The sequence below is a fragment of the Trichomycterus rosablanca genome, chromosome 18 (genome assembly GCF_030014385.1).
Source record: "Trichomycterus rosablanca isolate fTriRos1 chromosome 18, fTriRos1.hap1, whole genome shotgun sequence".
NCBI lineage: Eukaryota > Metazoa > Chordata > Actinopteri > Siluriformes > Trichomycteridae > Trichomycterus > Trichomycterus rosablanca.
Window position 1 is genome coordinate 28,895,327 of NC_086005.1, and position 16,103 is coordinate 28,911,429.

General features: G+C 45.1%; 2 protein-coding genes across 2 annotated transcripts in view; both read right to left on the reverse strand.

Moving 5' to 3' along the window:
* Positions 1-41: 41 nt before the first annotated feature.
* Positions 42-4,528, reverse strand: tbl2 (transducin beta like 2). The gene is made up of 7 exons (XM_063013998.1): positions 4,285-4,528; positions 2,445-2,563; positions 2,074-2,258; positions 1,520-1,671; positions 1,037-1,163; positions 718-870; positions 42-584 (listed from the first exon to the last, which is right to left on the reverse strand). The coding sequence occupies exons 1-7, from the start codon at positions 4,412-4,414 to the stop codon at positions 125-127; spliced, it is 1,326 nt and encodes a 441-aa protein (XP_062870068.1). The 5' UTR covers positions 4,415-4,528; the 3' UTR covers positions 42-124.
* Positions 4,529-5,406: 878 nt separating this feature from the next.
* prdm15 (PR domain containing 15) overlaps positions 5,407-16,103 on the reverse strand; it is a 23,834-nt gene continuing 13,137 nt past the window's right edge. The window contains exons 4-25 of the mRNA XM_063013725.1: positions 15,832-15,985; positions 15,391-15,543; positions 15,191-15,296; positions 14,972-15,052; positions 14,674-14,829; positions 14,160-14,256; positions 13,654-13,772; positions 12,718-12,812; positions 12,518-12,605; positions 12,190-12,357; positions 11,981-12,075; positions 11,546-11,677; positions 11,110-11,253; positions 10,861-11,024; positions 10,662-10,741; positions 9,468-9,587; positions 9,121-9,252; positions 8,890-8,973; positions 8,210-8,385; positions 8,051-8,128; positions 7,544-7,747; positions 5,407-7,421 (exon numbers count right to left, since the gene is read on the reverse strand). Coding sequence (XP_062869795.1) covers positions 6,942-7,421; positions 7,544-7,747; positions 8,051-8,128; positions 8,210-8,385; positions 8,890-8,973; positions 9,121-9,252; positions 9,468-9,587; positions 10,662-10,741; positions 10,861-11,024; positions 11,110-11,253; positions 11,546-11,677; positions 11,981-12,075; positions 12,190-12,357; positions 12,518-12,605; positions 12,718-12,812; positions 13,654-13,772; positions 14,160-14,256; positions 14,674-14,829; positions 14,972-15,052; positions 15,191-15,296; positions 15,391-15,543; positions 15,832-15,985 — 3,106 coding nt within the window. The 3' untranslated portion in view covers positions 5,407-6,941. The remainder of the gene's footprint in view (positions 7,422-7,543; positions 7,748-8,050; positions 8,129-8,209; positions 8,386-8,889; positions 8,974-9,120; positions 9,253-9,467; positions 9,588-10,661; positions 10,742-10,860; positions 11,025-11,109; positions 11,254-11,545; positions 11,678-11,980; positions 12,076-12,189; positions 12,358-12,517; positions 12,606-12,717; positions 12,813-13,653; positions 13,773-14,159; positions 14,257-14,673; positions 14,830-14,971; positions 15,053-15,190; positions 15,297-15,390; positions 15,544-15,831; positions 15,986-16,103) is intronic.

The window sequence follows — 16,103 nt, forward strand, 5'->3', positions numbered from 1 at the left end:
AAACCTCCTTAATATTTAATTTATAAACACAACCACAGCTCTTAAGAACACTATTGATTTATTTATTAAAACCAACATGCCAAAATCACTCAACAACTTAAAAAAAACCCTTCATCTCAAACACTCAGCTTTTTTGTGTATTGAGGACAGAATCTAGAGCTTTCTGGGCGTCGGTGATCTGCTGCTGCAGCCTCTGCTTCACACCATTGTTGGTGCTCTTCTTCAGCATGGCCTCCATGTCCTCGATGGCGGCACGGTAACCCGTCACGTTGTGGAAGACCCGGATGGCTCGGTCGCCGGTGCTCACCAGAAACCGGTTATTGATATCGAATCTGAGGTCGGTGATGTCCTCACTGTGAACGTTGTGAAACTCCTGCTCTAGCTCGCCCGTGTTCGCGCTGTACATGTAAATGTCTCTGCCGTTAGAAACCGCCACGGCGCGTCCGTCCGGAGACAGGGCGACACGACTCCCCTCTGAAACCTGACAGGGTACAGTCCGGAGCAGGTACGGGTCCTGCTGCTTCTTGTACTCCACATCGGTGTCCCAAAGCTTCCACGTGCCGTCTTTAGATACCGACACCATCCTGTGGATAAACAAGTGGATCGATAATTAAAATATCACACCTGTAAAAGATGGTGATATATACACGAGTATATCCAAATTGGGTGAAAAGACGGATACACAATATGAAATGTGTTTGTGTGCAGTTGTGTAACCTGCGTGAGTCGTTGGAGAAGTCGAAGTGATAAACTCCAGCCTTATGTCCTTTCAGGTCGAAGGCACGAGTGACCTCTTTAAACTCTCCGCATTTAGTGAAACACACCTCCCACACTTTCACATCCGGAGTGAAACCACACGATGCTACAAACCTGATAACAATACAATATGATTAAAATAATAATAACATTAATAACACATCAGTGATGCAAATAAGAATATTACACTCATATCATCATATAAATGTGCTTAAATAAAAGAAATAAATGTATTAATTGGAGTTGATTAACTGATGATATTAGTAATCGAGGCGTTTACCTGCCACAGGGTGAAACCGCCGTGTACGAGTTGGTCATCTGGTTGGTGTTAATTGAAGCTAAAACTTCTCCTTTCAGATCCCAGATCAGTATGGTGGTGTCGACCGACGCCGTCATTATAAACTTTCCTAGAAAAAAGATTTAATTTAGAACTTTATTAAAAAGTGTCTGATCTGTTAACAATTCTCTCTTAATGTGTATAAATAATATTTGGATAAGAGAAGCCACGTAGGGTCAGACTTTCTAACAAACAAGATTAAAAGTTTGGGGAAACTTGTGGGGGATTTTGGTTTAAAGGTGGTAGAGCTTTTATTAGGGCTCAGTTTAATTTCTACCTCCTGAGAGTGAAGTTTAAAGAAAAAGAAAAGACTGCATTTCAGATCAAACCCAACATCTGTAAACAGCATGTTTAATTAGTACAATAATAATAATACTATTATTATTATTATGAGACTAAGATCAGAGAGATATCTGAGGAATGAACCTGTCTCTGCTATGGCGATGTTGATGACGATTCCTTTGTGTTTTTGGGGAAAGTCCTCCGGAGCGGCTTTGAAAATGAAGGTCCCGTCGTCTTTCTTAGTCATCTTGAATATTCGTATCGTCTCTCCGTTCGCCAGCCATGTGATAAAAGCGCTGCAAGAACGAAGAGAAACAACCAAATATTAACAATATTAACTGTAATAAACCATTAATAGATCATTATTATTATAACTAATATTATTTATTTAATGAATCAGTGCTGATCATCGATATCTATGAAATCTGAAGTTTTTCCAACCTGGATTTAATTTACATCTTAATAATTTTAAATTAAATAATTGGACGCATGACTTGCCATCACAATAAAACCTCACCTGTTCAATTAAAGTTCAAAGAAAATTCATTAAAAACATAAAAGAAACAAGTAAAATAAACCCAAAGGAAACCAGAATCACTTAACGCCCGTTCCTACTGTTAATGTCAATACTGTGACACGATCTCTGCCTCGCTTCCTCTCGAGGATATTTCAGTGTAAGTAAAAAAAGGATTTCTTACCGAGAGTCGGGACTGAAGCGGACGAGCGTGGCATGGTCAAACTCCACGTTGGCGCGCAGACATTTATGATCTCGATCCAGAAAATCTTTGGTGCTCCAGATTCTCACGGTTCGGTCGTCAGCACACGAGGCCAAATATTTTCCATTACTGCTGAAATCCAGGCAGGTTATATTCCCATTGTGACTCTGAAATAACACACACACACACACACACACACACATTACATAAATAATAAACTCACACATTAATCAGTACTGACACACAAGAGCCTTGAGAGGAGATTTAAAGTTTTGACTGAGGCAGTCTGGTCCAAATCCTGACCCCTCTCTGATATTTGAAGCTGAAGTTGTGGGTGCGTGGTAACATCGTACCTTTAGAGATGAAGCGAGCAGCTGATGGCTGAACGTGTGCTGCTGTGGTTTGTCTTTCTTGGGCCGCTGCTGCTGCTTCAGCTGCTTCTTAGACGGACCGGATTTCACCAAACTCTCACCTGATATTAATACAAACACAAATCATAACAAATACTGTGAAGATGAAATAAAAGTCTTTTATTTCTACGGGAAGTAAAAACACGGCATCACTTTTCTCTCTAAATAAATAAGTGAATAAATGAATGAATGAATGCAGGGCCTCACTCGCTCTGTGCTCAACAGCGTTTAATCATGCATGACTGCATTTCAGGAGCTTGAAACTGACACCAGTTTATAAGCCACACCTTCCATACAGAATAACTGACAATTACTGACTGTATCCCATCTGCTGCTCTGCACATGTGGTCTCCACACTCATAACTCATCAATGGACAGACGTTTGTCTGATGCTGGGATGGTGGATCATTCTCAACACTGCAGTGACACTAACATGGTGCAGATCGTTCCTCCTCAGAATGCCTCTCTATTTTTGGGAATCCATGATGCCAATGATACGGTCAAGAACCCTCCAGGTTTGTCCAAATTCTTTCTGGCGTATTCCAGTCGACCTTTCCTGTGTTTTTTTTTTACATCGTGGAGTCCAGTCATGACGTCTTTGGTTGTTAAGGAGTCTTCTTATGGTGCCACTGACATGTTTGCCCCAGTCTTCATCAGGTTGTCCTGTAAGTCTTTTGCAGGTCCTGGTGAGACTGCAAAAGCTTCTAGGTGCAGAATTGCTACTGTGCAGTAAGTTTGAAACTACACATTGCCCTTTTTTGGTGTGAGCAGCTCCTTAGTTTACAGCATGGTTGCAACACACCTTAAACACTTACATTTACAGCATTTAGCAGACGCCTTTATCCAAAGCGACTTACACTACAGTTACAGTATACAGTCTGAGCAATTGAGGGTTAAGGGCCTTGCTCAAGGGCCCAACAGCAGCAACCTGGCAGTGGTGGGGCTTGAACCAGCAACCTTCTGATCACTGGTCCAGTACCTTAACCACTAGGCTACAGCTGGCCACTCGGATCTCTGGCTGGAGCAGATAAAAGCTGGTTATTGAGTCCCGATGGGTTCATCAAGTTGTAACCGAACTTTAGGTCCTACAGAGCAGCAGTAGGTTGTAAAGCTCTTAACTGTGACATGACAGTCTGAACAAAATCTCCTGCTACTGTTCAATTCTACACAATTCACTTTCTTTCTTATGAATTTTATAGCCTCTGTATAACACACACACACACACACACACACACACACACACACACACACACACTTACACACACACTTACACACACACTTACACACACACTTACACACACACTTACACACACACACTTACACACACACACACACACTTACACACACACTTACACACACACTTACACACACACACTTACACACACACTTACAGACACACTTACACACACACACACACTTACACACACACTTACACACACACACTTACACACACACACTTACACACACACTTACACACACACTTACACACACACACACACTTACACACACACACACACACACTTACACACACTTACACACACACTTACACACACACACACACTTACACACACACTTACACACACACACACTTACACTTACACACACACACTTACACTTACACTTACACACACACACACACACACACACACACACACACACACACACACACACACACACACACACACACACACACACACACACACACACACACACACACACACACACACACTTACACACACACTTACACACACACTTACACACACACTTACACTTACACACTTACTTGCTGCGGGTTGGTCCTGTTGGACTTGTTCATGTTGTTTATCTTTCTGTTTGCTAACAGCTAAAGCTACTAATATAATTAAGGCTCCAATCAGCAACGATAAAATAAACACTGCTGCAAAACCTTCCATATCCAAACTGAACCTGAACACACACCAACACACCAACACACCAACACACTCCAACAACACACTCCTACAACACACACACACACACACACTAACTGTACAGAACCTGTAAATGGACCTGTATACTGCGTGATCCCAGCGCATGCGCACTATCACAGCACGCATATACGCATGCGTGAAACTGAATGCAACGTCGACGCTCAGAGCTGCTCGATTCCAGCAATTTCGGAGTCGACTCAGATTATATTCTGGAAGCGAAAAGAGTCGATTCATTTCCTGACCAAGGTCGCTGTAGTTTACAAGGCAACACACCTAGTAGTTTAGAGCAGTTAGAGAGCAGCTAAACTACTTTTGGGCATGTTTTGGATCATATAAGCAGCAAACTCACACGGAAAAGAGGCTAACGTGCTCATTTCCTCACTGACTTGAGGCGAGGATCGAACCCATATTTCCACAATACATATCAGTGTGCAGCACCCACTCTTCCAGCTGCACACCGCTGTGTTGTACAGATACTAGTTTTACCTCAGTTGTTCCTTAAGGATGCAAAATGACAGATTTGTTAATACTACGGTGTGTAAAAAATAATAGCCCCCTTTTGATTCCTGCTCGTCAGGAACATTTTATTAAACATAATTTTATTAATTTAGAGTTCATGTTGACACTGGGTCATAAAGGTGCCCATTTAGTTCTGTGGTTTTTTTTGGGGTTGAGCTTCTTGTAGTATAGTGATGTTCCTGTCAGTGAGCTTATATAGTTCAGTTTTGTCAGTGCTGTTTATGTTTGTAGAATTTGACCATAAACTCTATTAGTTGCCTCATGTTGTATAAAATGTCACATGTTAAAGTGATAATGATTAGATTCCTTTTACAGCTGATATATGCTGTTAATTTTTAATCAAATATTCACCTGTATGTGCCGTTTCTGTTATTTTGTGCACCCTGGTCAGTCCTGATTACACAGAGGACACAAAGGTTCACACCCTTTATCAGTGATCCTGTTTAATAGCAAGCGAGCTGATTTTTACAAAAAATCATTATAAAAGATTCACAATCTCATTTTTTTCATTCATTCCATTTCATTCAAACATCATTTTTACCAAACAGTTCAGTATTTATCTCCAGTATCTGAAGTGGTTTCCAGTTTTCACCCCCCTCGCTCATATATCTGTCATTTACACTCATGCCAGTTTTTCTGGATTCAGCGTTTCCAAAAATAAACGTCCATCCAGCTTTGGTTTGTGTCAGAGAAGTTCATGAGGTGAGCAGCACAAACACTTTATTCTCCAGAACAGGTTCAGCCTGTTCCATTAATGATACTCGAATCCAAATGTAATAAACAGCACATTCTGATCATCCATAATATCAGCTGATATCTTACTGAAGGTATAAACAGGTTTGTGCAAAAGTTTACACACCCCTGCTCACATTCTATTCCTTGTAACCACATCTAGAAAAGCTTCATTATGACACTTTAGTGATAGTGTGTGTACAGTTTTTTATTTACTAGATGTAACATAGTGAGGGGAAATGGAACATGAATAATACATCTTCCAGGACTTTTGCACACGCCACATGTTGTGCTTTATTTTTTTTTTTAAATATGTTAAATCCAGCAAATAAGCAGCAACTGTGTGACAACATGGCAAATTTGCCCCCATTATTCATTTAAAATGAAAAAATATATATATACTGCATACTACATCTGAGCAGGGGTGTTAAAACTGTTGCAAAAGACAGTATAAATGAACAAACACTGGTGCTTTAGTGCATCAGTTTAGCTTCGGTTTAGCTTCATTCAACACAGATTATGAGAACATTTGCAGTAATAAATAAAAGATTTAAATAAAATGAATTTTTGTGTGGATTTGTATGAATCTCAAAGCTGCTCCACTGGGACACACATTCGGGACGTGACCTGACTCTGTTTTTGTGAGTAAATGCAATCCTGTCCCTAAAACAGTGTCTGAACTGTTAAAAGTGGATTCGGGGACCAAAACATGATTAAAATAAACGTTCAGGAGTGCAGCCAGAAATATATGCACTTAAATAAACATTAAAAATTCATAGCAGCAAAACAACATGTTAAAATGAGCAGATTAACAGTTTACTGATTGTAACGTGTTGAGGAATTTAGTTGGGATGTGTTCTCAGGACCCTGATAATATTTTGGTCCTAAAGAAAAAGCTTATTGTGTTTTTACTGACTCAATTTTACATTTTAAACATACATTTTACATACTGCAGCTTTAAAGAGACATTAGCTGTTTATTCTGGGCCTGATTCGTTTTATTTTGGGTGAAAGAGTGAACACTTTTTTGCACCACTATATTGTACCAATATATTTATAAAAATCATGATATCCGCTGATATTACTGCCCAACTGATATATCGTGCGAGCCCTAGCTTCTAATATTCTCTCGTTTATTAAAGCTGCTCTACCCAACACGTTTGCTTTTGACTGGATGTGGACGTCGTTGCCTTCAGAGGTTCAGATGTTTGTTAGAGCACCGCTGATGTTCACGTTCTCTCTCAGTAGCTGAACATCTGGGGTGCTGCAGCAGCTGGAGAGGGCGTCGGCCCTGAAGCCTGAGGCTGGATCTGATGGTTCTGCCCGATCACGCTCTCTGACGACTGCTGAAGCTGCGTATCAGAGTCCGCTGGATCGTGGGGGTCCTGAGCGCCGGCCGTGTCTGCGGTCACCTGACCGGCATCAGCGGTGCCGCCGATAGGTCTCCAGGCCTCCAGGTTATGAGGTATGGGATTAACCAGGGTCGTGAGGTTGACGAAGTGAGTGACGGACTGAGCGCTCCCCCCCTCCTGCACCCCAGAGCTGCTGACAGGGTCGAAGGTGACGGTGAGGATGGAGCTGTCCAGGGTCAGAGGGGGTTCCACGCTGACGGGCTGCAGGCTGGTGAACTGTGGCGCCGTGCTGATGGGCGTCAACTTGATGTTGGTTAGATTTACTGTGGAAGTGGTGTGAGGGGCGCTGGGGTCTGTCAGGACCACCACCTGTACAGGAGGGAGGGGGGTCAACAGGTACGTTTATAGATCAGGTTCACATAACATGAAGCTCCACATGACACAAGCCAGATGTGCAGATGATAGTGACTGGTAGAGATGTAATAATGTACCTGTTGTAAATTCTGCACGGCCGAGTTGGTCTCGTCTCCCCCCGTTGCCGTGGTCACCGCTGCTGCTGTTGCTGTGGTGAAGTCGTCGGTTTTCCCGGTGAACTCTCGGTAACCGTCTGAATGAGTGAGAAGTGACTCCTGCAGCTTCTGCTTCTTCTTCACCGGAGCCGAGTGTCTGTGGGGTTTCACTGTGGGGAGAGGGCTCTGATACACACACACACACACACACACACACACACACACACACACACACACACACACACACACAACACATTATACACACATATAGAACACACACACAAGCACATATACACACCTACATACATACACACAGATAAAAACACAGACACACAACACACACATGCACGCACACACAGACGTTTGTGTCAAGTGAAATGTGATGTTTGTCTCTTTGATGTAAGCTGTTAATATAAATGAGGACGTTTGTGGCAGGTTGGTCATGTGACTGTGTGCAGTGTGTGTGTAACATGCTGTACTTTAACACACCTGCTGGATGTCGATGGACGAGGCGTCGATCGTCGGCGCTTCAAGTTCCACGAAATCTTCTATCCTCACCGCCACCACCTGGAATCACCATGGAAACCACAAACTCAACCCTGCATCTAAGCATCCACACTGTGTGTGTGTTAGTGTGTGTGTGTGTACCTCGGGGTGTTTACGGCGGACGTGGCGGTTCATGGAGGCTCGTGTCGATACTTTAGTTCCACACAGGTGGCAGCTCTGAGCCTCCACTTTATCGTGGGTGAGCTGGACGTGTTTCTGCAGCATGTACTCCGTCACGTACTTCTTATCACACACCGAACACGACCAGGTCTTCCCCACTGCACACACACACACACACACACACACACACACCAAAATATATCACACACACACCGAACACGACCAGGTCTTCCCCACAGCACACACACACCAAAATATATTACACACACACCGAACACGACCAGGTCTTCCCCACTGCACACACCAAACAAAAATAACATCCAGGGCTCTAATATTTCTACAATTGTTCCCAAAAAGCAGCTGTAACGTTCTAAAGGAACCCAGAAGAATCGCACCCCCTGCTTGACACTTTTAATGCTGATGCTGCTTCCTGGGACAGTTCGGAACTCTGTGGCTTCACGGCTGAGGTGTTGTTATTCCTAGACAGAGATGGACGTGGCTGCAGCAGAGATGTGCCGAAGGGGCTCGTTGGCACGGTAAAGCTCCTGGGATCTTCAGTTCCCCTCTGAGTACCAGCGTTTGTGGAATCTGTGGGTCCCCCCGGTTTGGTCATGTGACCTGATCATGGTGCAGCGAGAGAACAGGTGAGTGGGATTGTTTACCTGTGTGAATGAGCTTGTGTGTTTCCATGGTGTTCCTCTCGCTGAAGGTTTTCCCGCACAGCTCACACATGAAGTCCTTTATACCTGCACAGGTACAGAGCAAATCCACTTAACGCAGCATTCACACGTGAGTGTGTGGTGTGTCGGTGAGTGTTTGGTGTGTGTGTGTGTGTTTGGTGAATTGGTGAGTGTTTGGTGAATTGGTGAGTGTTTGGTGTGTGTTGGATGTACCCGTGTGTCTCTTGTAGTGTTTGAGCATGTTGACCTTCTGAGCGAATTTTCGGTTACACTCTTTACACGCGTACTCTTTGATGCCCTTGTGGAGCTTCATGTGGTGGCGCAGGGCGTGTTTGGTCTTCATACCTGCACACACACACACACACACACACACACCAGCTATAACACATCTAACCAAACACTCACACACACTCTCACACACACAGTGTTTATCAATACTATCCATCGTCTAAACACACACACACACACATTCACTTTCTCACCTTCCCTGAGGGCTGTGTGTGTGTTTATGTGTGTGTGTGTGTGTGTGTGTGTGTGTGTGTGTGTGTGTGTGTGTGTACCTTTCCCACACTCAGCACACAGGTAGTCTCTGATGTCGTCATGAACTCTCAGATGTTCCTTCAGCATGTCCTTCCTCGCAAATGACTTTCCACACTGATCACAACTGTGACTCTTTACCCCTACACACACACACACACACACACACACACACACTTTATATCATATGTGTATTACCTCTGAGTGTGTGTGTATATATATTACCTGTGTGTGAGTGTGTGTATTACCTGTGTGTGTGTCTGTGTTTTACCTGTGTGTGTTTTACCTGTGTGTGTGTTACCTGTGTGTGTGTGTGTGTGTGTGTGTGTGTGTGTGTTACCTGTGTGTGTGTGTGTGTGTTACCTGTGTGTGTGTGTGTGTGTGTTACCTGTGTGTGTGTGTGTTACCTGTGTGTGTGTGTGTGTGTGTTACCTGTGTGTGTGTGTGTGTGTGTTACCTGTGTGTGTGTGTGTGTGTGTGTGTGTGTGTTACCTGTGTGTGTGTGTGTGTGTTACCTGTGTGTGTGTGTGTGTGTGTTACCTGTGTGTGTGTGTGTTACCTGTGTGTGTGTGTGTTACCTGTGTGTGTGTGTGTGTGTTACCTGTGTGTGTGTGTGTGTGTTACCTGTGTGTGTGTGTGTGTTACCTGTGTGTGTGTGTGTGTGTGTGTTACCTGTGTGTGTGTGTGTGTGTGTGTGTGTTACCTGTGTGTGTGTGTGTGTGTTACCTGTGTGTGTGTGTGTTACCTGTGTGTGTGTTACCTGTGTGTGTGTTACCTGTGTGTGTGTGTGTGTGTTACCTGTGTGTGTGTGTGTTACCTGTGTGTGTGTGTGTTACCTGTGTGTGTGTGTGTGTGTGTGTGTGTTACCTGTGTGTGTGTGTGTGTGTTACCTGTGTGTGTGTGTGTGTTACCTGTGTGTGTGTGTGTGTGTGTGTGTTACCTGTGTGTGTGTGTGTGTGTTACCTGTGTGTGTGTGTTACCTGTGTGTGTGTGTGTTACCTGTGTGTGTGTTACCTGTGTGTGTGTGTGTGTGTGTTACCTGTGTGTGTGTGTGTGTGTGTTACCTGTGTGTGTGTGTGTTACCTGTGTGTGTGTGTGTGTGTTACCTGTGTGTGTGTGTGTGTGTGTTACCTGTGTGTGTGTGTGTTACCTGTGTGTGTGTGTGTGTGTGTGTGTTACCTGTGTGTGTGTGTGTTACCTGTGTGTGTGTGTGTTACCTGTGTGGATGATCTTGTGTCTCTCCAGGTTTCCGATGCTGTTGAAGATGCGGCCGCACATTTCACACGGGTGGATGTACCTGCAAACGGGTCATGTGATCAAAACCCCACACACCACTGATCTGGGATCATGTGATCCTGTTAATAGTTTAGGGAAGGACCTGAAAGTGTGTATCGTTTAGTTTTGTCGTATCTGTACCTCTGCACGGCGGGGTCTATGAGCTGTTCCCGGTGTATCACCAGGTGAGCGTTGTACGTAGCTTTGAGAGCGAAGCGGCGGTTGCAGATCACACAGCCGTAGCCTCGCTCTTTATGGATCTCCATTATGTGCTTCAGGTAATCGCGGCCTTTAGCGAACGTCACCTGTTAGCAAGAGCAGATTTAGCAACAGGAATCATTATAAAACACAGAAACCAGTCAGTCCAGAGCAGCCCAGTTTGGTTTGAACCTGGCATTTCTTGCAGCTGTATTTGTGATGCTCGGGGTCGTCCTTCTCGTCCTCCTCATCAGAGTTCCCCTCGCTGTCCTCCATGGATATTCCGATCTTTCTGATGAAGCTCTCGCGCTCCTGCTCGTCCATTAAAGCGATATCCTGAAAAACAAAGAAGAGTTCTGATTGGCTGGGAGCAGCGGGGACTACGAGACGTGACCGGGACCGAAGTCGGGAGTAAAGCCACATCCTATCCTCATGTGTCCTGAAACTATTTCCACCCCATTTTCGTGTGACTACATCCCAACCCCAACCCATCACCACTCTGTCATCACGTCTCCTGTTGAGAACATGAACTTATTCCTCACAAAATCAATAAAACATGGAATTCTTTGGGGTGCACAAACTTTTGCAGTTTTCTCTGAAGGTCACATGACCAGACCCGGCGTCTCACCTTGAAGTGAACGTGGATGTGATCCCTCAGCACGTCGACGCGGAAGAACTTGCGGCCGCAGATCTCGCAGGTGTATTTCTTATCCCCGTGAGTCAGGAGATGCTTGTTCATGTTACTGCGACAGGAGAAGACCTGGGGCGAGAGGGACAGAGACGCGGTCAGGACGCGGTCAGGAGATCAGAGCGGCGGCTGCGATCGCGTCGGATCCTGCTGCGACAGCGGCCTCTGCTGGCCGCTTGAGGCACTGCACAGAGACGGTTAATAACAAACAACAGTGTGTGACAACACCGATCCCTGTGTGAACCCGCCCGTGCAGGTGAAAAGAAGTGGTTGGACACTACACGCGTCGGTACGCTGAGAAGTGAGTTTGGAAGCTAATAGCACTTAGCGTGTCAGGATTGTTTGTGATTGGTTGGTTGGTTCCTTGAATCTCACCTTGCCGCAGATGGGACACGCCGACGGTTCTTTCCTGTATTTAGTTCCTTCATCTCCGTTTATCTCCATTTCTTCTCTCTTCATGTTTTTCGAGCCTGAAAATAAATAAAAAAACGTATTTTATTAGTATTAAACAACCTGACAGAAGCTTTATTCGGTGTGCAAAAGTTTGTGCCCCCCTGATAGAGCGCTGAGCTGTTGTTTCTCACCCAGGCTGTGGCGTCTCTGGTGGTCCTGCATCACGTCTTTACGGTAGAACATCTTGTTGCAGACCTGGCAGGCGTACAGCTTCTCTCCGTGTTTCTTCTTGTGTTTGGATAAGTTGCTGTTGGTGGAGAAGAACCTGGAGCAGATCTCACACTGAAACGTCTTATCGTCTGTACAAACGTCACAGAGAGAGATCATGAGAGCAAAATTAAGAGGCGGCGTCTCGATGTACGGCTGTGTGAAGAGTAATCGCTGAATAGTTCTGATTGTTTTTATTCATACTGTAAATAAATATATATTTATGTATATATATAATCAGTGGAGCAGTACCTGTCCTGCAGTTGTGAAATTTTAGGGCGTTTTCCACCCGGAATGACTTCTCACAGGTGGAACACTTGTACCTGTACTCCACATCCGGCTACAACACACACACACACAGATGAATCAAATCAAATTCCACCATCATCCATCCCAAACATGACAGAGACGGGGGGGAAACCCAGAGCAGCGGGGGGCGCCGGCAGTATTACCTGGTTTTTACTGTGTTTGTAGGAGATGTGCTGTTTTAGACTTTCCTTACGGCTGAACATCTTATCACATTCATCACATTTAAACAGCTTATCACCTGCACACACACACACACACACACACACACACACACACACACACACACACACTGTTACATACGACTAGGAACCATCCACGTGTCCTGTTATTAGGAATTATTACGTGTGTAAGATCGGACGTGTGCGTTACCGTGTTTGTTACCATGTATGTGCTACTGTGAGATCAGACGTGTGTGTGTAACCATGAGATCAGACGTGTGTGTTGATGTGAGATTGGACGTGTGTGTGTTATTGTGTGTGTGTTATTGTGTGTGTGTTACTCTCAGATTGGACGTTTGTGTTACCGTGTGTGTGTGTGTGTTACCGTGTGTGTGTGTGTGTTACCGTGTGTGTTACCGTGTGTGTGTGTGTGTGTTACCGTGTGTGTGTGTGTGTTACCGTGTGTGTTACCGTGTGTGTGTGTGTTACTGTGTGTGTTACCGTGTGTGTGTGTGTGTTACCGTGTGTGTGTTACTGTGTGTGTTACCGTGCGTGTTACCGTGAGATCAGACGTGTGCGTTACAGTGTGTGTGTGTTACCATGTGTGTGTTACCATGTGTTACCATGAGATCAGACGTGTGTGTTATCATGTGTGTGTGTGTGTGTTAGTGTTACAGTGTGTGTTACTGTGAGATCAGACATGTGTGTTACCGTGTGTGTGTGTGTGTTACCGTGTGTGTGTTACCGTGTGTGTTACCGTGCGTGTTACCGTGAGATCAGACGTGTGCGTTACAGTGTGTGTGTGTTACCATGTGTGTGTTACCATGTGTTACCGAGTGTGTTACCGTGAGATCAGACGTGTGTGTTATCATGTGTGTGTTACTGTGTGTGTGTGTGTTACCGTGTGTGTGTGTGTGTTACCGTGAGACCGGACGTGTCGGTTCAGGTTGCTGCTGTTCTGAAACACTTTATTACACAGAACACACTGATACACTCGCTTATGATCCCCACTCTTCAACAGCCGCCTCCTTAAAGCAGACCTGCACACACACACACACACACACACACACATCAGGTATGTTCACTACACTTTATACTTTATGAATCCATTCATTCATTAATGCATGCATCTATTACTCACTCACACCTAGTACCAAATAATCACTACGAAACACATTTGCACAGCGTACGATGACACAGGACCTGGGTTTGATCTTCACTTACGGTCACCGTCTCTAAGGAATTTAGCAGGTTCACCCTGGCTTTTCTGAGTAAATCTGTGAGTGTTAAGGGTCGCTGCCGGACCCACCGTGACCCTGACCAGGATGAAGCACTCTGTTAGAGTGAATAAATGAATGAATGATGATATGAGCGGTGATGAGGCGCTGGTGTAGGAGTAACAGAGAAAGTAGTTCCTGAGATCTTACTTCCCCGACATGACGTGGCAGCGCACTGGTTTAACTGGTTTGAGGGGAACGTCGTCCCCATCAGCCTCCACAGCTGGAACATCTGGAGCAGGAGGATCTACACACACACACACACACACACACACACACACACACGTTCACCAAGGTTCAGGTTAATAAACTCTGTCGGTCAGATCCAGAGCGACTGACCTTAACCCTACTGTACATCTTTGGGATGAATTGGATGGTAGACTGTGAGCCAGGCCTATTTTAGGTAGGCGCCAATTCCCACAGACACACTCCGAATTCCGAAATGTGGAAAGCACTACACTCAGGAAGAAGTGCAGCAAACTGCATATTATTGCCCCTCACAAAAATAGCAGTGGTAGCTCAGCGGTTAAGGTACTAGTAATCGGAAGGTTGCTGGTTCAAGCCCCACCACTGCCATTGTTGGGCCCCTAAGCAAGGCCCTTAATCCTCAACTGCTCAGATTGTATATCAGTAATAACTGTAAGTCGCTTTTGACTCTCAGTACCTTTGCTGATTTCAGGTTTGGGTCGTTTCTTTTTGCGCAGTCGGATCAGCCGTTTTTTGGCTCGGGCTGGTGCAGGTGGAGAGGTAGTCTGAGAGGAGACGACTACTGCCACCTGCTGGACAGGTGAGGAAACCACAGGTGGACTGAGCTGCTGATCTAGAACAGAGAGGAACACGTAATTAGTGTCGTTTCATTATTATAAAATTAATTCCTGCCATTAAAATACGATTTGTTTTTATTATTCAGTTTCCTAAAACAAAACAGCGACTCCTACTGTCAGCTCAAGGTATCCACTCACCTCCATCGGTCTCTCTGCTGGCAGGCGGTGTCGGCGTGGCGCTTTTATCCTGAGTGCACGCTGGCTTTCCAGATACGACCCCTAAAAAAACAAGCACCATTAACACTCAAGCTGAGCCAACAACACACACACACACTCTATCGCTATAATAACCTCACACCAGTGCTGTGCTAGCGTTTCCATCACGCCATCTGTGTGTCCGATGTTTAATGTGTTTACCTCTTGATGGCGGAGCAATGGCGGGAGGTTTCAGTACAGGTTTCTCCATCTTCTTAGCGTAGAACGCTCCGTACCAAACCCTCAGCTCCGCCCCGGGTAACACGTCCTACAAACACACAACAAGGTTCAGGACCGGAAATACACGAGCGGCACCCAAACCCACCCGCGGGTGTGTGTGTGCGTGTGCGTGTGATGGGAACCTGTGAGGTGTTGAAGTAGAGCTCGTCATCCTGCTGATACGCCGTCAGGTTTTGGTGCTTATGATCGGTCGCGGGTCGGACCAGCATCATCCAGTTACAGTCGTCCTCGTTCGACGTGTCCAGACACACCACAGTACCATCGCCGTGGAAGATCTACACACACACACACACACAATCAGAAAATAATTAAAAGAGTTTTAACATGTATGGAGGAACACGCTGTACTCTCTGTATTCCTCCACCACTTGTAGCAGTGCCTTGACCTGACAGGAGGAGTCGCTGTTGCAGTGGCAAAGTGGTGATTCACTATCAACTACTAATTAATGTAATTAGGGTAACGACCTAAAGGCCCCAACAGTTTTAAATCATATACAGATCAAAGAGAAGTTTTGATTTGCATTAAACATCCTGTCTCAACTTTTTTGGAATGAAGGTTCGTACCTTTAAAGGAAAGGGCGTGTCTGCGCTGAGCTGTTGAACATGTTTAGCCTCGAATGGACCGAAGCGTGTCCTCTTAACCAGTTTCTGGAGGACGAACACCCCCTCTGTTTTTCCTCTCACCACCCTGATCTCCAGACTGCTGGGCAGAGACGAGCTGCGGCACAAAGTCAGCACGCTGGTTACAGTCAGTGCAGGAATATACGGTCAGTCGTCCACATCAAGATAACAGTCTAATAATTCATTACAGTGTTTACAGATACTTTTACCCAAAG

Excerpts from the sequence above, each read along its gene's own strand:
- tbl2 (XM_063013998.1), bottom strand. The coding sequence starts at position 4,414 with ATGGAAGGTTTTGCAGCAGTGTTTATTTTATCGTTGCTGATTGGAGCC. Across the intron at positions 2,259-2,444 it reads TGCTCGCTTCATCTCTAAAG|AGTCACAATGGGAATATAAC; the intron begins GTACGATGTTAC and ends GTGTTATTTCAG. Across the intron at positions 585-717 it reads TTCTCCAACGACTCACGCAG|GATGGTGTCGGTATCTAAAG; the intron begins GTTACACAACTG and ends GTTTATCCACAG.